Genomic DNA, 22,851 nt, shown 5'->3' with positions numbered 1-22,851 from the left:
AGATGGAAGATAACCATTTTTTAACTTCCAAAGCATTTTAATTCAAAGTTTTGTTGATTTTCCAAAAAATGTGTTTGTGTTTGCAAGACATATTCATGTGCCAAGAAGATGTTGAATACCTTTAAATGGTGTTCAACATCTTTGCATCAACAAGATTATCTCTTTGACCTGCAGCCAGATAGAAGCAGCCACGTTACTGTGAGTCCCGCTGCACCTCCAATCATGCCAAAGCTGCAGAGGAGCAGGAAGGAGTCCCAGGAGCCAATAATGACAGCCGACCAATGTCACATCAATGGAGGCAGCTGACTTATCCAAAGGGGAAAAGCTTGACTGTAATGTAATTATAAATATGAAATAATGTGTAGATAGTATGTACATATTACTTTTATGTCTAAGTGTGCCACAAAATAAGTGCAGCAGTAAGGAGGCTCTGACATATTCTCACCACATTGATTCATTTGGGGGATTTGACCCTCTGAAGGACTAAAAAAGATACTAATAGTTTCTTTTCATGTGCGGACAAACAGAAACAGAGTCATGACCCAGTTTTAGGCCATAACAAAGCTGAAGAAATGTTAGATGTAGCAATTTTAGAGATGTTTGACTTGTTCCACAATAAACTGTTAAAACATGAAATGGAAGTATTTATTTCAGTAGTTAAACATTTACAGTGTGCAGAGATTCAGCAAACATCCAGTGTATTACAGTATTTATATTTTTTGTTGTAACAGAAAGGAAACTGAAAGGTTTGTATGGTTTGAAAGGAATGTAATATTTGTTGAATCTTTGTTCATATAAGTTACAGTCATAATAGTAAATGAATAATTTTCTTTATACATAAAGCCATCTACAGTAAAGTACATTTACATCAGAATCTCCTTAGAGAACAACCAGCTAGAGGAGTATAAATACATAAGTTGCAACAGCAACAGCTTAAATTACAACTAACGATGCAGATATAGAAAGAAGGGTTATAAACATTTCATGTGCCACTGGAAGAGTTTACATATGCGTGTTGATTATAGTGGTTTATTGGCAACAGCTCAGTTACACTGTACTGTGGGTCATTTGGGTATTTTTACACGTAATGATGGGAACGCTGTGGACATAGGCCTATGATTCAATGATTAGTGTATGACATTATTACTTGATCCTGTATGATTAGACTGCTGCAACAATGTCTTGCTTTTATTTAACTGGGGCTAAAGTTTTAAAAGTACATACATATGAAGCGAAACTTACACTTTTACCATACAACTGGTCAATGTAAATGTGTTCCAATGTGAATCTGGTATTGGTGTAAAATGTATGGGTTTTAAAGGACACTTACTTTCTCATCTTTTTTTGCAACAAATGTCATGAAAGGAACAAAACCAACAATGTCTGACCTGCTACCCTGTGTGTGGAGCTTAGCCTCAATCCCAGCTTGTTACTACTGACAACAGAAAACTATAAAATCAGTCAGAAATATATAGTTTCAATACTTAATGAAGGCTAAATCATTCCCTAAATCAGCTGGGCACTATAGTTTTTAGCAAATGTTCCTCAAACAGGAGTAAATAGTGCATTTGTTGGGGACTTTTCTGTATACAGTATGTGTGCGTGTGTGTGTGTGTTCATAGCAATGAAGGAACATGTAACCCAGTGTAACAATGTTGCTCCATGGCACAGAGAAAGAAGATCTATTAGGCTTTGGCCACAGATTTAGGGATAAATTAATTGCTGGTTTTGGTCTGTTTGAGGGATTTGTTGACAATTATAAAAATATAGAATGTAGTTTGCCTAATCCTTTAATCAGATTAGGGCACTGACAGAAAAAAAACATTGGTGTAGTGTGGCCATGTGAAGAGGCTAGTCTGTCCTTCATATATGTTACAGTAGTATTGGGAATTCATCTAACCACTGTTTGGCAGTTGTCTTGTCTGGACAACCATCATGCACTCCAAATTGTTACTACAGATCATATACAGGCAGGGTGTCCTCTTAAAAAAAGGCAAGGATGTTTAAACAATGCACATCTTGACATGATCAATGAACTGTAGCACATTGACGCACTGCAGTGTATCAAAATCAGAAATGGATGAAAAACCCATCAGACATTCATTTCTTCTCTTAACCACCACTGTACATTTTAGTTGAACAAGTGGACTACACAACATGGCAACTTCTCATCTGCCTTCTGACAGTAAAGCAGCACTCAGTGTGAACAAAATCAAAAGATAAAAGACCTCTGATGTGTCCTAACGCAACTCAGAAGAAGGATCTGCCTTGAGCGACTTTGTGATGTCGTAACATTACATCAGTTAATCTCTTGCACCTCATATAACTCAGTTGAGTTGCATAAAACAGTTCTAAGAGGACTTTTGGCCACATGAGACAGAAAGAAATATAGTCACATTCTCCTCTGACAAGAACCAAGAAATATACACATTTTCCTTTGGATATGGTTAAAATTCCTACCTGTGCTAGTAAATGTGCATGTGTTTCTCAAACTTTAAAATGGTCATGGATTGCATTCACAGAAAGCATGCATGAAGTGATTGCTTCCGCAAAAAGTAACTTCAATGTTACAAAAATGTCTGTCTAAATATTCAAATGTACAGGAGCATTAAAAGCTGAATGTATTTGCAGCTAGCTTGCTAAATAAAAATGCTCACACAGTCAAAAATCTTGTCTTGTTTTAGCACCTGCATACTATAACGTAGGTCCCACATGCATCTAAAATTAATGATCCAGAAGCTTAAAAATGCAACTTAGTAACAGAAATTCCCCTTTGATACACAACCAATTGCAGTAAAGAGGTTAGTCTTCCCCCTCCAGTTTCTGCGTGACACATTTGATGCGGATATTTTCTCGGAGGTTGCGGAGGCGAGCGCTGCGACTTGTGATTTCCTCCACGTAGGTTTTGGGGAACCAGCCCCGTTCCCCGTCAGACAGTCTGATGCCTTCCACCCAGCCTGGTGAAAGACAACCTTAGACATCAAACAAACCACTACTCATACCCTCAGACGGCCAGTGGGACACACAGACCTGACTTTTTATATTATGGTAATGTACGTGCAGGTTTAGGGTGGAATGCAGGTTATCTAAAAGAGGACTTTGTCCAAAATCTTACCATCACTTGTAATGGTCTTAGCGTGAAGAATGTCTGCCTTCTCCAGTGTTAACTCATCGTGCTCCTGGGCCTGATAGCTTTTGATGCACTGAACCTGGGATATATCTGAGAGGAAAAGACAAGAAAAAGATGAATGAGAAGATTAAAAGATGTACACCGATTCATTGTTCACCAAAAGCTCTCTACTGACCATCATTCTCGCTGGCTTGCTCGATGTCCTCGCGCGGATCAGATGGAAACATGGCTGTGATCCATCTCTGCTTCCCGCTCCTGGATGGACACAAGAAAGGGCCGTTACAGCACCGTTGGCTAAAGCATCCAGTTTCAACCGAAGCTAAATTATTGTAGAGAGAGTGTTGTTCCTCACTCAGTGTGTGACTTGAGCAGAATCTGGTGTTTGAGCTGCTGGCCTTCACACAGCTGCAAGTGGAAGATGAAGCCTGAGATGCCCTTCAGCTTCTGACTGAGGTCCTTCACTTTCAGCTGTCCTATTTTGGCGTGCACAAACACCATGAACTTCCACGTACTGAAAAAAAAGGTGTTTATTCATTACTTTTTTACCTTAGTAACCAGCTGTTCAATCTTTAAAGCCATGTATGTGTAGAATCTGTATGTGGTTGTGGCATATTTCAAATTATTCGAATGGTGTACATTTATGTTTGTAGACAAAGGAGATAATCCTGGTGAAAACTGGTGCAGCCTACGTGTTATTAACAGACCATTAATATCAGAGGAGGAATGTGTGGTGCTGTTTGCTACAGATCTTTTGATTTTATTTCCTGGTTTCTTTGTAGTAGCTGCATATCACTCACTCCTTCCTCCTGGACAGAAGGAGACAGTCATTGAACAGGTGGAGGTACACCGGCTTGGTGGGCAACTTGAGCTTTGATCCGGAAATACTCATTGTCTGAGTGTCCACTTCCAGGAGTTCACCATGTTTTACCAACCAGCGGGACTGAGAGATCAGAGGAAAGATCTACAAAGAAAGGAAATAAGTTACGAAATAGGAAACACTAAAACATGTTAACAAAGAAGATAAAAAAAAGACTATTTACAAAAAATCAGTTACCTTTCCCTCAAATTTGATTTTCTTATTGAGGTGAATAAGTTCCTCCATCCTCTTCATTGACTGCACACTGGAGTTACATTCTTTGATGATCTAAGAAGACACATACCAACATGGTTATTACTGTTGTGCCTCAGCAGTGATAATACTGGTACTCATCCAACTGGCTATTACAGATGATAATCACCACCTTTTTTAGCTCATTGAAAGCTTTCGTGGCAGTGTCCTCATCTCGGGAGCCTGGTGTCGTCCTCTTTAAAATGTTCTGAAAAATAAAGATGTTTTTGAAGACAAGCCAAAAGAGTAAACAATACTCTTTTTATGCTCTGTTGGGGAAGGAAAAAAACCCTGCTTCTCAGCTGGTCCAAATATGAGCCCATTTACAATTTCACATAATTGGGTTTCAAGTGTGAACATGAATTTTTGCAGTGAATGTTTGATGGTGTACCTCCACCAGCATTTTTAGCCGTGTGATCCTCTGAAATGGGAGGATTAGAAAAGAGGTCAGAGGAAGTCTTTGGCAGATGGGGTCCTCCTCCAAACGAGCCAGGATTCCGGGGAAACGAGAGTTCTCGTGCCTGAGAGGACAAGGCGTGTTCATTTAGAAAAACACTTTAATGACTTTTAGTGAAAGTGTGTCTAAATTCCAGAGTGCTTCTTACCCTGAGAAAAAAATGTTCAGCTTCGTCTACTGTAGATGAACCTTTTGCAAGTTAAGTCATGCAGGTGTAAAATAACACCTGAACGCCCTTAGAGGGAATCATGGACAGGAAACAATTGTATTTCATGCACTACAGCTGCAAGTGTGTGCAGAGAGATAGTGCCTAGCTACAGCTACATATATGTTTCAAACTGCTGATATGTTGTACATGTGATGAAAGCAGTTACTCACAGCAAACGCTGGTAGGTCTGCTCCTGGTACGCCTGGTTGGTTACATAAGGTAAATAAACCCTTCGCAGAGCCGGGCAGTGTTCCAAAACGATGTCACACACATCAAAACGCAGAATGTCTTCCTCCAGCCTGTGCTCTAGGTCCTGAAGAAACCTACAAGCACCCAGTGAGCAGAACATACACTCAGAGAAGGAGTCATGATAGCTGACAAGTTAAAATAAAGAACTGAGATGGGCAGCAGAGGCACATCAAGAGCATGTTACGTCACCTCTCACTGACACCTTTGACTTCAGGCAGCTTGGAGAAGAGCCACTGCTTATCCTGAGCTCCAAGACACTCTGCGAGCTCCTGCGACAACATGAAGTGGTCCACTGCGATCGTCAAACTACGAATGTACGACGCCTCAGACGTCACCAGCTCAAACTTTGCCTGAGTCGAGGAAAACACAGAAGTCAGCCACTTATCTACAGTACATGCACTATTAAACAGCAGTGACCGTCTGCAGTGTCTCATCCACCTCTTGTAATTTCCGTTCCTCGTTGCTAAAGTTGTCGAGCTGGCCGCTGGTTCGAACATCGGGGATGTCCTGCCACAGTGCAAAAGCAGAGCCTCTCGATGAGCGAAAGGAGCTGGATGGAGACAGATTAGAAGGAGACGGGGTCCCGTCTGACCCCTCATCCCTGAGGCCCTCCTCCTCTGTGCCTGGCTCCTTCCCTTGCTGCCTCTGGATCTCTCTGTTGATGGCAACGTCGCTGTACTCCTGGTACAAAATTGCTGCAGGAAAGTGAAGAGGGATATTACAAAAAAATCCAATCAAGTCTTGGTTCAATCAGGTGTTTTGAAAAAGACAAATAGTTCAGGGAAACTCACAACTAGGCAAAAACCGTGATAAGCGATTTGAACTAGAAACAGTTGGAAGCGTGCAGAAGTCTTCCTCTATGGATTTCTTTCGCATTCTGCGAAAGAAAATGTGAACTGACATCAATACATGTTCTTTAATCTTTGCAGTTCATGTGTGGCAATATTTTAAATCGGTATTTACCCGAGTTTTGTGCTCCACCGATGCAAAGGCATGCCATTGTCACTGCTGGGCAGAGTAGGTGCATGTCCTACAGGACTGTGGGGGGCGCCATCACTAGAGCCTCCTGAGCTGCGTTGCTTGGAGTTGGACTTATCTAAACAGAATGAAAGCAGAAGTTCTAGAGGTTAGGTCCAAGCTAATCTTTATCCATGTCGTTCGACTTTCAGGATTGTTCAAATGCCGCTGGAAATTCCGCCGGATGTCTTTCATTTCGGCCGGATGCCTGCCGGACCATCCCATCCCGGAATGGTGTGTGGACTAGCCAGAACCTCCTCTGCAGCTCTGTGGAGGAAGGTCTTGTAATGCGAGACTATGTCCAGGGATGAAGCAATAGACCTCATTTAATTAAGGTTCATTAAACAATGCACACCGTTTTAAGCTTTCTGGGTGCTTCTTCAAAGGTTAAACTCCAGCAACAGCTTCTTGACATGGTCGGCTGCATTTTATTTTATTGTTTTATCACAGTTCACCTATTTGTTTCTTCTTGTTCTTTTTAATCTACCAAACATGTATACATTACCTAGTTACTTTGAGAGTAACATATATTTTCTTTTTCCTAGTATGTTTTCAGACACATTACCCTGTAATGAGTTATGAGAAGACAGGTGACAGGAGAGAAGAATGGACAGAGAGAGGAAGATGGCATGCAACAAAGGTCCAGAGCTACACACACGGTGATCATAGATTCAGCATCTTAAACCCAAAATAGTTATTTTCATTTACAATTAATCTGTTAATTATATATAATATATAATTCAGCACTAGAATAATAATCAAGAATTTGAGAATTCTAGAATTCTACTTGTTCCAAGTTTTTCCAAGTTTTCTTTATCCAACAGCGCTGACGGTTGAGGTTCGACATTGAGTGATGTGCATGGACATTGAAGTTGTTAACCTTTACACTTTGCACTTTCACAGCAGTTTTTTTACTTCCATTTGCCACCCAACTGCATACATATTTTGCCTTTGCTCAAGGAGAATGACATTGAACCTGACTTTGTGGTATTTATTTGTAATGGGTTTTTGTATTGCTCTTGGTTGTTTTCTGTAACATATAGGGGAAGGTTTATGGACTTGCTTTCAAAGAAATGTTACCATGATGTTTGTTGTCCGTGTTGGGGCTGAGGCTGTTGGAGCTCTGTCTGTCCCTGGAGGCTACCCGTGCAGACAGTGACTTCCCCAGCTTCAAGGTGAAGGAGCTCTTCCTCTGAGAAAGCTGCAGTCTAGATATCAGTTCTGAAGCTGAGAAGCGCCGCCGTTCTTGATCCCCATGACGACCGACGCGTGACAAAAAGCTCCCCCCTGTGGCATTTGAAGCCTCTACACTCCCGCTGTCCTCCCCCACCCCTGGCATTGGGTCCTCTATTATCTGCAGTGGTTCTGCAGGTAGATTAAAAATATCATCGTGACCAAGGTTTGGCAAATCTGTAAAACCGTCTGTGAGGGTCTGTGAGGGGCTTGAAAGGGCCTCCAGGGAAGATACTCCACTTAGGTCCTCCTCCAGGAAAGATGCAAAAGGTCCTGGGAAGATGTAGTCTGCGTCCAGGATTGGGCTGCTGAGAGAGTCATCGCTCTGGCTGTCTGGGGAATAAACCTGCATCTTTCGCCCTGTAAACAAGAAAACTGTTTTTTTTTATTCCAGAGGACACATGTAAAAGCTTTTAAAGCCTAATTTGTCATGTCAACTTTGTCCATAGTGAAAAAAAGCTGTACACTCACGGATAGACTTCTCTTTCAGTGAACCCTGTGATGTCCTCCTCTGGAGCCGGGAGGAGTCTGGGCTCTGAAACCCGGGACCTGTAGGCGAGGATGGGGAGCAATGTATCTGAGATTCCCAAGAGTCTCGGTTTGCGTATCGAGAGGACAGAGGGAACGGCAGAGGCAGGCTAAGAGCTGCGTGATGAGGACGGCACACTGTTGTGACAGCATGTGGTTTTTCAGTCCTGATACCATTATGGCATTTAAGCTCACAGTCACCCGCAGGTGTATGAGAGTTCAAATTTAACAGGGCTACATGCTCATTGTCTGTCCTGTGACAGCTGTTCTGCATGTCATTTAGTTCATTTAGTGTGTGTCTGAAACCATTCAGGGGCAGAGAGTGTGTTGTGTATTGTGCCTCTGGAATAACAGTTGGCCTCTGAGAGCCAAGACTGTTAAGTATAGGAGTTACTGGTGGTTGTAGCTCAATAAAAGCCAATGTTTCCTGCTGGCACACGGCGACATGCTTGTGGTGGCACGGGTGCAGGAGAGGCCTGTCCTCCTGGGCCTCGCTCAGAGCCTGGGACTCTCCTGAGCAAGGGATCCACATGCTAGGACTCTCTCCTCGGCAGCGGAAAGCGTGAAGGTGGGGTTGGAAATCAGGAAAAGGTGAGAATCCATACCCAGGAAGCATGGCTGAACGAACACATGGGAGCTGGGGAAAGAAAGGGAAAAAATAACTGTTGTTAACACGGTTGTCTGTCGTATTTTCTCAGGCCACTACTCCACATGATCTGTTTATCAATTCTTTTGGCTTTATGGATGTCTCATTCAAATGCAAATTTAGGAAATCAATGTGTTAGATGCTTATGCTACAAGAAACTGTATAAAACTATCAGTGTCAAATCTTATGTTTCACTTTTTAAAAAGGAAAGAGCCTCAACACTATCTTGTTTAGACCCTTCTATTGACCTAGAAAAAACTGCAATACCCTCCACCAATAATCTCAAAATAATACTAATAATTGTATTGGTACGACACAATTCACTCTTAAAAGTAAAACTGGGAAAGCATAAAGAATGTAAGATGATGTAGCCTAACCTTAACCTTAACATTCAACCTTAATACTACAGAATAATTGTCATTATTTAGTGTCATTATTTTCATCACTTTACAAAATGTATTTTCTTTTTACAAAAGAAAAACAAATCCATTCTTCATTCAGAACATAACTTTACTTTAGTGGCACACTGCAAGCTTCATAGGAGATTATAAGTGGTTGGAGCAAAGATTTATCCAAATTAAAAATTAGTTGGGGTGATTGAACTATTGACATTAAGCAAACAGAGGAGCAAAGAGGGGAAACCTGGAATAACTGAAACAAATAGACTAGTTATGTAAGTCTAAACCAGTACAGAGACAAACCCCTTACCCAGCAAATAGATATGGTTGACTAGACACAATTCACTTTTATCCATGTGGCTCAGTGTTGCCAGAGTAAGACAACAACCGTAAATAATAAATAATAAACCTATTCAGACAGTCTGTGTACGATTAGTTGATGGAGTTGGCGGAGGAATGAATTTCTAAAATGGCTTCTGTGCTTTTCGGGGATTCATGAAGCCTCATTTTACCACACACACACACAAAGACACAAAGACACACACACACACACACACACACACCTGGGATTAGCAAGATGGACCCTGAAACTATTGACGTGTGCAGGAAGTTTCCCAGTCACACCACACACGCACCTGCATACACACACACACACACACACACACACACACACACACACACACACACACTTAAGTTTAGTGTGTCTTCTGAGCTATGTCTTCCTGCTCTGCTCTAATTAAAGACCTCTCTCCACGCTACCTGTACTTAACATCTAGACACACACACACACACACACACACACACACACACGCTCCAAACAGAATACCACAACAGACAGACAGACAGACAGACAGACAGGAAGAGAGCACATCCTCAGCACTCTCACCTTTCACCTGAGATTTAAAGTCACCCATCAGTCTGGTTGTTGGTTTGCCTTGCTGTCAGCCTACATTAGCTAGCAGAAACCTTTTTCTGATTGAATATTCACAGTGAGTGTCTGTTAAAACTCAGCAGCGGGTTATAAAGTTAGCTCTCCTGACAGGCTGTTAAAACACATACTTGTGGAGCTCCTCTTACCCTCCTGCTTCCTGAACAGGTAATCCTCAACTCCTGAATTAAACACCAGATAAACAGGAACTTTACAGATGCTAACACACAACACATTCGGTCTCAACTACATGCACAGAGGGATGCAGAGGTAGGCTGGCTTTATATTTTTGATTTAGTCACATTTCTCAACAGTCCCAGGCCCACATCATTTTGTATCCTTCAAAGTACTGTACAAAAACAAAAGCGGCACCTTATAACCAAAAGAGGTTACGGTACACCATTTTTCTATATGTTGTTGATTACATTAACATTATTTCTGACAAAGCAGCTAGCCAGGCCTTAGTTTAAACCTTTTATGTTTTCATTAAGGCGGTAGCTAGCTTAGCATTTAGCCTATCAATTAGCCTTGCCACAATAACTACTTTCAGAGTAGTTTTCCTGTCAGAATCTCAGTTTACTGTGTATCTCTTTTTTCTATTTTTTTAGAGGGTGCAGCCAAACACACTCCCACTCCCACACAGTTAGCATACCTAGCAATAAGTTATCTTAGCAACTTTAGCTGAGAAAAGTAGCTATTGTGTCCCAAAGGCATACAGTTCATCAGAGATTGAAAGTTCATTCTTGACCTTGGACACAGTGGTTTATAAAACAGTCCCAGCACAAGTTCACTGAGCAGCTGTTAGGGAGTCATATCACGAGTTGTTGAGTTGTCATGGGATTGTAGACATTCATATTTCTTTTTTCCTAGCACTTTAAAGTTCTCGTCCATGGTGGCTTATGAATGTTTTGTCAAGACAAAATTCTTTTGACATTTTTTCAAATAGCAATGCGGCAATAATAAAGTGAGTTTGACTTAATGCCATTTTTAAACTTAAAATTTCCCAAATAGTGAATAAAAAATCAACTATTTTTAAATTAGGTTTTATTCTTTTTTCTAAACAGTTGCCAAGCAGTCACATAACTTTATTTTTTTTTACCAGTCTCTTACCATTTTCCTCTTTGTATGTTGCATTGTGGGACTTTTTTAGCCATCGAAACTACACTTAAAAATCAAGCAGTATGACAGTTACATAATCTTAAAACACATAATTAGTATACTGTATAGTGTGCAATGTGGGGCACAGAGTCCCATTGTGTGAATGTTAATTGTTAACTTTTTTATCTAATTTTACCACAACCACAACATGCACATACACTGCAGCCTCCTTGTCATGGATAATGCTAAAGAAATTATACCCTCCAATAATGCCTTTGTATTTGTCATTTAGAGTTTAAGTATAATTATGACACACAGTAAATCTTTATGAGATACACATATTTTACATTAAAGTAGCATCACATTAAACTTTACACCTGTAATTTACATAATAAGAAGTGTAAAGAGGACAAAGGCATAAATCAATGTGTTTCCTTAAAATATAACTTTGTTTATTTTGTGTTTTTTCTGCTTGGAGAATCACAGACTGAAAAATAATGTTTTACCTTCCCTTTTATCAACTGCACATGTGCTGTATGCTGTGAATATGAGACTATGGTCAATCCTATCGCTCTCTCTTGGTTTCTCTCCAGCACTCACACACATGTTTTGCATGCATGTAAGCACACACACACACACACACACACACACACACACACAGTAGTGCAGGCACAAATGGTTACCTGTTCCCTGCTGTAGACAAAGGCCGCCTTTATCACCTGGGCCAGGCTGCCCTGAGCACAGGACACCTGAGAGGGTGTGGGAACTGCTTATACTGATCCACTCATATAGTGCAGCCACTGAGCCATATAAACACATCCAGACCACTGCTACACAATGACACAAGCTTAATGGTGTCTGGATGTGATTGCTGGCTGGTTATACTGTAATCCCGATGTAAATGTAGATCATTAACAAAACTTTACTTACCTCTATCCGCAGTCTGCCATATCAGATTAAATATTAGTTTACACATACAAGTCTACAATGTGTTGTTTAGAAAAAAAACGATATCTCAGCTTCCATAATTGTGTTCTCTTTCAATACTATGCTAATGAATGAATGTTCACATAATCCTCCATCAACAGCCAAGTTGCCATAAATCAACATGTTCTTTGTAGAAAATTAGCTATCTGCTTATTTGATCAAGAAACCTCAAAGATCCCAAAAACTGACAATAAAGCCTCACCACGACATTTATCAAAACATGAAAGCATCCGATTACACTACGCTGCACATTCCTCACACTGATACACTTATATCGCGCTATTAAAATTTCAATTCCAAAGACATGTAATTTCCCTTGTCATAGCAGGCTGTTATTTGTGACTGTTATGGACTTTGTTGCCAGTGTTTTCCCCTGTAATTTCACTAGGCTGCTCTAAGACGCCATGTCTGCATACAGCAGTTAATGAATGGCACTCTGGCATGCCTTTAATGCCATCAGCCATACGAGGAGCATTTTTAATTGTGATAAATTTCATTGTGAATGTCTCAGAATAATCCTTTAATGGAGTGTATCACATAAATATGAGCATAAATCCATTGCTGATTCAGCTTCACGACAGGGCAAAATGTTGTGTAATCGCATAATTAAAGTTTGTTTGATGTTTGCCAGAGGGGAGAGATGAGAGTTAAAACAAATGGATTCACTGTTGGAGCTGCTTGTGGTTCATGAAGGTGAAGAAATGCATTTCTAAACGGTTTTGTTTTCTAATGTTAGCGTTGAGTGTGACAGTAACACTGCAGTATAAAAGACGTTTATTGTTTCAGAAAGGAAAATGATTATGAAATATCTGCCCGGTATATGAGTTGTCAGTCTGGGACTTGGAAATAAGAAATCTACTTTGTTTTGCTCAGTGTGGTCCTGCAAGGCTTATTAGGTCTTTGCTTCGGGCAGACGTCACTTCACATTGGTCAGACATCAACATTCATATCATTGAAACATCAACATGAACCTTACCTAGATGACATCACAAGTTGGCAGAGATGAGAAGTAATGAAGTACAAATACTTTGTTACTGTACTCAAGTACATTTTTCAGATATTTTTACTTTACTATTTATTTATGTGGCGACTTTTTACTTTTACTCCTTACATTTTATTACGAATATCGGTACTTTCTACGCCTTACATTTTACAAAATTGGCTTGTTACTTTAGTTTTGAACAAAAGGTCGTCTATCAGGTGAGATTGTGAGTGCATGTCGGAGACTAGAAACAGACAGGCGCCTCACATCGTGAGGTCCTTCCTTGAGAACTGTGAGTTTTGTAACTTATGTCGGCAGTTCATTTAAGCCTGTTGTTGTATTGGACTTTAGTTCTTGCAAATTCAAAAGAAAGTCAGCTGGGGATTTTGTTGTCTATGTTCTTCATCTGTTAGCTAGGTTGCATGTGGCTGTTGATTCGATATAATGGCGATAGTTGAACGTCCTCGCTCACGCTTGTATATTAGGTGCATTATTTACATGCTACAGTTACACTGCATTAAGATAATGTAAATAGTGGGTTTATTGTTATTATTTGCTAGCATATACTGTATATGATTCCTATGTATTGGGTATGGTAGCCTTTACAATGTTATTTATTTCTTTGCAAAACCACACACACAGACACACAGCCATAGCAGAGCTACCCACACCCACGTTTACTGTTGCTTGATTGTAATGAAGCATCAACAGAGAGAAGTTGTCTCCGTCCGTTTTTTAACAGAAACACCTGGGGCAAAGTTGTAAACCAGAATCAGCTTTAAATACAGTCCTAAATCTAGTCCTCAAGTTTTAATCATTTCACTGGAGTGACAGTTATTATTGTTTGCGTCATCAATACCGAATTCAATCTAATTGGATTGGAATCTACGTTGCACTTGGCGCACCACTACAAGACAACTCGACAGATTCGGCGGCCTTCATTTGCCGCAAATCATTGCGGCTTGATGGCGGTAACGGTAGCACATCGTAGTACGGACGGCGACATGATTGAATGAAGACAACGGAGATCCCTTAGATGGGCAGACAAGTAGCAAGACATTCTCAATCATCCTCGGCCTTATCTGAGATACATGTTTGAGATGCACCAATGTGCTGCATAACTCTAAAAGTATGGGGAACTTCTTCATCAATGTCAGTTTAGAATTTTTTTCTTTTATTTTCTTTCCAGAAGCCATATTTGAACACACACATACATCTAAATTCCTTTACATGTTAAGGGGAGGACTAAAAAAGAGAAACTGGATCTGTGAATTCTCACAGAATCACAACTGAATTCATATCTTGCTGCTCGTCCAAATCTTATTAACCTGGAGTCCCAGTCTCTGTCACAATCATCAGACATGTGATTTTAGGCCTATTGGCAGAAATCCATTTTAAATGTAAGCAACAGCATAAAAAGACCCTTTTTTCCATGTCCACTGAAGTTTCTTAGCATGCACTCTAGTAATGTGTGTGGTCCAGGTAGCTTTGCATTAAAAATGGTTGTCATTTGCAAGGCTACTTTATACCTTATTTACATTTCCAAGCCTGTACTTTGTTACTTTTACCAGAGCATGTTTTAACACAAGTATCTGTACTTCTATTTGAGTACAGCAAGTAAAAACTTTTGCCATCTCTGCAAGTTGGCGCACTTTTCATGTCGTCAGGTTGTGCTTTTCTAAGGCCTGATTTCTATTGGGCGCTGTAACAGTCTGCTTTGAAAAAAAAAAGTATTCCGGGGCAACCATTAGCTCATCCGGTAGAGCAGGGATCTTCTACAGGGGTTAAGGGACCCCTAGGGGTCCTTAGAGTCAATGCAGGGGGGCCTCCAAATTATTGTTGATTTTTGAAAGTTTTTTAAGTGAATCCAACATTTTATTAGCAAATATAAATCCCCACTGAAGATAGGCTTACTGGCATATAGGTAAGGTATAGTCACTAAGGTAGCCATCCAAATTCCAGTTAATCCTAAAGTTTTACTGTGTCACATGCATGTTTTAAAATGAAAACATGATTTATAAAACCATAGCAACAATTATAGGCCTATTTTAATAGCTTAGTATTCTATGCAAAAATGGTATGTATAAAGGCTTTAGGCCGCCCTTTGTTATTGTAGGCCCAGTTTAGTGTAATAAACTTCATTTTATAAAATATATGTAGTAGGGGGTCCCTGCTCCGTGTCTATTTCAGTTAAGGGATCCTTGGTTTAACAAACGTTGAAGACCCCTGCAGTAGAGTGTACGTCCCATGTATGCTGAGTCTTTGGCAGGGGCCAGGGTTCAAATCCAACCAGCGGCCCTTTGCTGCGTGTCATCCCATCTCTCACTCCCCCTTTCCTATCTGTCTCTCTACACTATCTAGTGAAAAACAATGAAGTGACCCCTGGGTGCAACCCATATTAAATATGAAGTAAAAAAACTCCAATTGTGATGTCAAAAAAACAAATCCCAAAGCAATTCTTTTTTCCAGTAGTTTGTGTGGTGATACACAGTATAAGAATCATGGTTCCAGATAGAGCAAATCCGAGCTTTGTGTGCAGGATTAAGGAGGTGGGGACATCGTTTTGTCCTGTCTATTTGTGTTTTTTGAGTCAGAAAAAAAGCTGCACTGATGAAATTCACACAGCTGAACAAGTTGTCGTAAGCCAGTTTAAACAAATAACCACTCTTAATTGAATGGTTAACCTATTACCCATTCTTGATTGTCGTGCAAAATGAGTGCTGCTCCTACAGCAACTTGTGCTGCAAAGGAGATGCTATGCACTTGCTACTGATCAGTTAGAGCAAAACAAAATAATATTAAACCCCCCCCACCCCATCTGAAATTGGGTAACATGAACATGTTAATCTGTAAGAGGACACTGTGAGCTTTTTTATGTTGTTGCAGTACCTACTGGTCACAGATGGAGGTCACAAAAAAAACATATTGGAGGACTATTTCTAATTGTTTGCAGTGATATGGTGTGTGTAATAAAAATCTGGAAATCCAACCAATTCATATTTCATCTAACAATAATCAGACTGTGGAAACTTCCTATAGCATCAGTCGCTTCCCCCACACACAGTTTCTCTCCAGCGTCTGGTGTGTTTGGTCAGACAGACTAAAGTGTCCCGACAGTGTGGTGTGACCAGCTCATGTGTGTGTGTGAGATTGCAGTTTAACTTGGTCACATCAGACCACTAATTGCCAAGCAGTAGACTAAAGAGCCCAGCTTTGTCTGACGAGACAAGACATGACATCATTTAGCATCACTTCTGGGAAAACCACGCTCAGAGGCTATTTTGTAAAACTTGGGAATAGCAATGGGACTCTGTTAACTTGCCAACAAGAACTACTAATTTTTTAACTTCTAAACTGGAATTAGTGAAAGTATTTACAACGTTTAATTATAAGTGTTTGTGCTACATTTCAGTGCAAAATATATTACTATACTTGTGTTTACAGAGTGATGCAGCAGGCTGTGTAGTGGAAGACTGCTAGGGATCTAAAATAGCTTAAAAATACAAACCTTCACCACAGCTAAAAAAACTTCACCACAGCTTTTTGCAGTCTTGTGTGCGTGTTTTCCATCCAATTATTAGGTTGAAAATGATGACTTGTTGACATAAAAACATTTAAGGGCAACTAGTAACTTGTTGATAAAAGTCAGACATCATGCAATACGTTTTTATGCTTATTTGAGGTAGGAAAGTTGATTTGTCAATAAATGATTTGGCTCTGCATATTCTGAAACAGTTAAATGTTTCTCCCATGTGTCTCCCCTTATGATTAGATGATTGGTAGTTGCCAAGTGATTTGCCTCGACCCAGCTGACACATAACTTGACTTTTTTTTTTTGCATTACATTTCAAATATACCCTACACCTAAAACACCTGGATGGGAATCCAGGAAGTGTCTTCTTGGTATTTTAATGGGCTTCATCTTCAAATCTCTCAATCAAAACAAACTGCTGAGCGAAACTTGAATTCCAATCAGAGAAAGCTCACCAGATGTGAAGGTGGTGCACTAACCTTCATGGGAAGATCAGATGCCTGAATGTTGTGAGAATGGTTGAGTAAATTCAGGTCAGGGAGTTTCTTGGGTATTCATTCCTCTTATAGCCTCCACCCACTGAGACAGGTGAGCACCCCAGAGGCTACAGAGGAGGTGGGTTGGGGGGGAAGAACCCACACCATGTGTAAACATGGTGTGGGTCCTCCTAATCTGCCTCTATAGCCTCAGGCAATTTACCCACGACCTTCTGAGACACTATGAAGATGCATACTGACAACCTGGCTTACATTCACACAAAGCTATGACACACACAAGGCACACCTGTATGTGAGTGTGTGTTTGAGTCTTTAATTGAAAGCGACAAAACGTAGAGAGGCCTTCCCTGACCTTGTCTGCCCCATTGGGATTCCGGCTAACAGAAACGGACAAACAGCAATCTCTCATTTAAAAGCCTAAAAAAATGGTGACCATCTCACATGTAAACGGCAAGACTTTTAGACCTTTAACCTCCCTCCCCCCCGGCTTTGCTCTTCAACCATAACAACTACAGATAAGCTGAGACACAGGAGACATTCAGCCAGGATAGTAAACAAAGGAGCTATTGACAATTTTATGGAAATAACCTGGTCTAATTATGGTGCTTTGTCATAAGTCGCCAAAGCTACCAAGTCGATGGAGGGCCAAGGATCCAACACACAGTAAATCCAGAAAATCTCTTAATCAGTACCTTCTGACAGACAATGGTTATCTGTATGCGATGAGATTCTAAGAAGCGTGATGATCTAGGAGGTATTGTCAGGTTACATGGACATATGCAAAATTAAAGATATGTTCAAATAGCTACCTGACTCAAATACATATCTCAACATGAGTCCATTTAATGTTTCATACGGCTGTTATCAACAATTTCTCCAAGAAAAGATATCTCACTATGTAATAGAAGTGATGAGCAAGTACTGAATTTGTCAAAGGGACCCATCATTAGACTTCTAGGTCAGCAACTAATGGTTCTGCTCATTATCGTTTAATCTGTGGATTCAAAAATTTGTTTTTTTTCAATTAAATGTCAGGAAATAGATTTTAAGATTATAATAATCTGACTAACCGTCCAAAACCCATAGATATTTATTTTACAATTATACAAACCAGATAGAAAGCAGCAGATCCTGACCAATGAGCAACTTTTTGACAAATTGATTTGATGAAAAGTGACTTTCTATATTTTTCTTGCGCTAAATCCTTCCATAAAAAAAAGACTCCATTGTTATCAAAAAACATTTCACATTAATGAGCCACACTGTTCACACACACACACACACACACCACGCACGCACGCCAAATGCATGCATGCACGCACGCACGCACGCATACACACAGGCTGTAGTTTATTTTGAGTTAGTTCCACATCGGGGATTGCTAGAGTGCCGCTGGATTTCATTCTTTTCGACTGGATGTCCATTAACTTTAGCTTTCTTTGTGTTGGAAGATTTAAACTCCAGTCAATTTATGTGGACTAAGATTAACTAACCAAATCAAGTTCCTTTCTGAGGCTATTTTGCAGCAGTGCTGTGGCTCTGTCCGGCTCTTAGCACTGCCCAAGACGACTGCAATTGGTTTGGAGAAATGCCAATAAACCAGAGCACTTTTTTCTCCAATCCCACAATGCTGTTTGGACTAGCCAGACCCTCCTGTGGAGCAATATGGAGGAAGGTCTGGAAAAGCGAGACTAATTTTGAGCCAATCTCCCATGCACCATCCTGCAGCTCTAAATACTCAATACAACACCAAATATATGTGACTCTACAGCTAAAAAAAATCAAATGCACTGTTTACTCCATTTTGTGTAAAGTTTGCTAAAAACAAAAGTGACTGGTAGTTTTTAGGAAGAGAATTATTCAGCCTTTATCAAATGTGAAATCTAATTTGTGACAGATTTTTTAAAATTTACGTTTTCAGTAGGAACAAATGGGGCTAAAAGCACATAGTAGGGAGGAAGGAAAGTGTTGAGGGATGGATTCTAGGATCGGGAAACTACCAACGTCAAACTTTACAACCACACTTCTGCTCTCCCTCTGGCAGATTAGACGTCCCCCGTTTAAGGGGGGCTTGATGGTCTAAAATCGTCCATGGACTAATGCACTTTTGGTTTGGGTCCTTTTATGGGACTTTTTAACAATAACAAAGTAATAAATAAACCAAACTTGTCCTTTAAATGTTTAAGTTGTTTTGTGAATCAAAAACGCCAAGCCTTATCCTCTAATCCATTCTCAAAGTTACTAGTGGTTTATTTTCTGTTGATCGACCAATCATAATAGCGTTAGAAGCTTTGTAATAACTGAAAAGTACAAATACCATCAAAAGGAGGTGTGCAATTCATGTATCTGCTGTAGTTTCAGTTTGGGGTTTTATTTTTCTGCTTTAAATTCATTGAAAAGGGGGCGGCTGTTGTATTTAAAGTGTAAATCAGAGCACTTTGATTCCAATCTGATCCTTTGTCACTGACACTGAAGAGGCTGACCTACTTTACAACAAGTTGCAGATGCATCTTCGGCATTCTTCTGTTAGTTTCTCTCTTTTTTCTAGCTCTCTGCTCCACTTTTTTTTCTCAGCTGAGGACCAGCAGTTTCTCCTCACCCCCCTCCACCACCCTATACTTCTTGCTTTATTATTTGGACAGGTATGGACAAGCCGTCCACTGAGCTGCTCGTTGTTTTGAAATGTGATCGGGTAAAAGTAGAACACACCTAACAAGCTGCCCATCCAGAAACAATTCCACTATTCCCCAGAGCTAAAACTATAAACGATTTAAAGCCAAACTCTGAATACAAGCATCGTCATTAGGAGGAAAGTGATGAATTGAAAGAAAGATACACCTTTGAAGATGTAGAAAAAAAGAAGAGTTGCTGCTGTTTTACTTGAGAGGTTTGACATTTTTTATTTCAAAAGAGCAAGAAGGCACAAAAAAACTAACATTTTAGTGAAGAAGCAACGCCTCCTGAGCCAGAAAAGTGTTATCTCCTTTGATTATAAAAGTGAAACACACACACACACACACACACACACACACACACACACAACACAGCCTCCTATTGGCCAAGTCCCAATGTGAAATAACCCGAGGGCTACAGTGCCAGACAGGTGTGCAGCAACACAGCCGGGGTAGAGCTCGGCACACATCGCCTCTGGGCTCGAGTTTTAACCTTCATGCATGGGCCACATATTCTCTAAAATGCAGATTAACTAATAAATGACAGAGCCTGTGCAGTTACAGTTCTTTGTTTGTCTTAGAAAATCAACTTTTCAACTTAACAAATCAAAGCCATCACATTACTGTATCATTGTTCACCAAATGCACAGGGTTTAACACAGTAGGTGGTCTCTTTTATAGTCCAGGTTCGAAGACAAGTTCATGTCCAACTTCAGAGGCACTCAACCCCCCCGATGAGACCCTCCGACACACAGAGATACTTTTTCACATTCCCTGGATGACTCGGCAAGCTCATTCCTCTGAAATTGACCACCAAACCGAAGCAGAAGACAAACAAAGAAGCTCAACTATACACGTGCAGGAGCAAGGGCTGCTATTATGGGCTATTAAGGCCACTGCTATTTAGGCCACAAGCCAAAACGCCTGGAAAGTGACAGGGCCTCCTCAAATATTGGTGTCACTGATGTTTAAAGCGCCGGTTGCTTTCAGTTAATGGTGTGTAATGATTTTAGTGCAAAACAGAGCAGAGACAGTCATGTTTAGGTAAGCAGCTGAGTGTATCTTTATGAATGTTAACACCACAAGAAGCACAGGTAGCATTTGCATGCAAGGTTAGCTGGGGGAGGTGAGGGAGGTATGGGACAGAAGGAGGGTGAGGTGTGGCATCCTGGAACGCTTCCACACAGCATACACACACACACACGCTCAGACAGCCACTGTCTGAGTGGCAGGTGATGGGGCAGGTGCTCTCCAGACATACAGTTGTGGGGGAGGAAGTAGGGAAAGGGAGGAGCACTGTGGTGAGCGGAGTTATAAATCGGTGTGTGATATGAGCAGGCATGCAGAGAGAAATCTTAAGTACAGCACTGTGCTTACAGGCTCCAAATTCAATCACGGATCACATAAAATCCCTCACACTTTTTGCCACTGTGATGACAATAAAGAATAATTATTATCAGTAGTGTGCCATCACACAGGGGATCTCCAGCCTGTAATACAGTGCAGTAAAACCGTTGAAGGTCCTGATTTGTTGCTTTGTGCTGGTACACGTTTGCCCAATTTGCAGCTGGTGCGTTCTGTAGTAAAGCAGATAATCCAGAAAACACCCACAGCTATCTATGTGTGCTTCAGCCAAAATATGCACCATCCATACACACAGACACACAGCAGCAGCAGCAGCCGTCAACTCACATGGCAATACACTTAGTCATCTGGACGGCAGACAAAAAAGTCAGTCGTCACCTCAGCGTGCACTCTCACTGATGGAGTTTGGAAGATGTCGAGAAAAATAGTGAAAGTGCTAATGTGTTTTACAGTTGGGTCACACAACTGCCATACTAAGAAAAAGATTCTCTGGAATAAACAATCATAACCTGGCTGCTTAATGGCATGACTGCATTGTTGCGCATCTCTCATAAAAACGTGTAAACAACTCTGACCAGTCGGAGGATCCACGTGAGTGAACAAACAAACAGTGAGACAGGGTGAAAGAAAACCCAAACCACTGTGCACTGCCTTTGAGAAACACAAATATGTACATGAACGCATTTACATGTTTAAGAGCACATAAACACACGGATGCACTCCTCAGTTAACAACCCTGGGCTCTGTCTTCGTCCTGAAGCTACTGGCAGAGAAGCTGTGAGTCTTATGCTAAAACATCCCTTGGAGAAGAACAGAGAAGTTTTAGCCATGTACAGTTTTTAACAACCCCTCATCCAACATACTCCAGACGTGCACTTACCTGCCCCGCTCTGCAACGACTTATTGCTGCACTGTAACCATCACATTCAAGACTCACCTCCCTCTGCACCGCCTAGGGAGCTGCTGGAAACATTATCAATGCAAGCAGCAACTTCTTCCAGGAGAATAAATGAATAATAAAACTAATGATCACACTTACTTATGCATCTACTTGTGCTGGATATTTGGCTGTGTTGCAGGTAAAAAACATGTCACATATTATCCTGTATTTCACTGTAATGCACATGCATATATTCAAATAATTGATAAAAATCAGCTTGTTTTATTAGTTGAGTCAAAACAATATCCAGGCAAACTGTCTTGATAACCCATTCCATACCTCTGTTGTTTCATGTAACCCACATTCAGAGCATATATGCTGTCAGATAAATGCAATGCACCTGACAAGCTGCAGAGAACTTTCTCCCAAGTGCACCACACAAAGCAGAGCTTCCACTCTCAGGCAAATGGCACAGCTCAACTTTCACTAAGCAGCCAAAATCTTCAGCTTGGAACAAAAGACCATGGACTGTGTAAGTATTCCTCTGCTTTGTTAATAGTTACTGTTGCTGTTTTTCAGTACTATACCTCATCGGTGTTAGCAGCCTAGTGTGTGTGCTGGGTGGTAGCCAGCAGCTGTGTGTGAATCCATGCCATCCCAGGGTCAGGCTGAGCCACTCTGCTATCCATTGCTGCCTTGTGTTCCTCTCGGCTTTGCTCCCCCCTGTTCTGCTCTCTGTTTGTATTTCTTTTGAAACTCAGCTCAGACTCTGTAGATCTGTGCTTTTCTGACTGGTTCTTCTCCTTTTTGTTCAACCCCTCCTTGGGAAAACAAAAACAGGTTGAAAAACAGCCACCACTTGCGGCTCCCAGAGTTACTTACAATGCAGATCCCTTTTCTAAGCTCCTCTGCTCTCTTTCTCTCTTGCTCCTTTTC

At 40.8% G+C, this 22,851-nt stretch overlaps 2 protein-coding genes across 3 annotated transcripts in view; one reads left to right on the top strand and one right to left on the bottom strand.

The window, feature by feature from the left end:
* The window catches only part of LOC117947545 (probable pleckstrin homology domain-containing family N member 1), a 14,348-nt gene extending 13,396 nt beyond the window's left edge, over positions 1 to 952 (top strand). The window contains exon 11 of the mRNA XM_034876581.1: positions 175 to 952. Coding sequence (XP_034732472.1) covers positions 175 to 306 — 132 coding nt within the window. The 3' untranslated portion in view covers positions 307 to 952. The remainder of the gene's footprint in view (positions 1 to 174) is intronic.
* Positions 634 to 22,851, bottom strand: arhgef19 (Rho guanine nucleotide exchange factor (GEF) 19). 2 transcript variants are annotated; one of them, XM_034876555.1, is made up of 16 exons: positions 22,503 to 22,851; positions 7,874 to 8,567; positions 7,250 to 7,762; positions 6,116 to 6,248; positions 5,944 to 6,029; positions 5,591 to 5,847; positions 5,342 to 5,502; positions 5,074 to 5,226; positions 4,630 to 4,759; positions 4,372 to 4,446; positions 4,185 to 4,274; positions 3,928 to 4,091; positions 3,483 to 3,641; positions 3,306 to 3,385; positions 3,116 to 3,220; positions 634 to 2,957 (listed from the first exon to the last, which is right to left on the bottom strand). In XM_034876555.1, the coding sequence occupies exons 2-16, from the start codon at positions 8,544 to 8,546 to the stop codon at positions 2,803 to 2,805; spliced, it is 2,934 nt and encodes a 977-aa protein (XP_034732446.1). In that variant the 5' UTR covers positions 8,547 to 8,567; positions 22,503 to 22,851; the 3' UTR covers positions 634 to 2,802. The 2 variants fall into 2 exon arrangements, with proteins under 2 accessions (XP_034732446.1, XP_034732447.1); XM_034876556.1 differs by having other exon boundaries at positions 6,116 to 6,249; positions 7,263 to 7,762.

This window comes from Etheostoma cragini, chromosome 7, assembly GCF_013103735.1.
Source record: "Etheostoma cragini isolate CJK2018 chromosome 7, CSU_Ecrag_1.0, whole genome shotgun sequence".
Lineage (NCBI taxonomy): Eukaryota > Metazoa > Chordata > Actinopteri > Perciformes > Percidae > Etheostoma > Etheostoma cragini.
Note: the sequence above shows the minus strand (reverse complement) of the source record. Positions and strands in the feature narration are given on the sequence as shown.

What these genes read in the sequence shown, in the direction of transcription:
- arhgef19 (XM_034876555.1), bottom strand. Translation starts at nt 8,546, where the DNA reads ATGCTTCCTGGGTATGGATTCTCACCTTTTCCTGATTTCCAACCCCAC. An exon ending in CTTTCAATGAGCTAAAAAAG is followed by an intron (nt 4,275 to 4,371) that starts GTGGTGATTATC and finishes GTGTCTTCTTAG; the next exon opens with ATCATCAAAGAATGTAACTC. An exon ending in GCAAGCCAGCGAGAATGATG is followed by an intron (nt 3,221 to 3,305) that starts GTCAGTAGAGAG and finishes TTTTCCTCTCAG; the next exon opens with ATATATCCCAGGTTCAGTGC.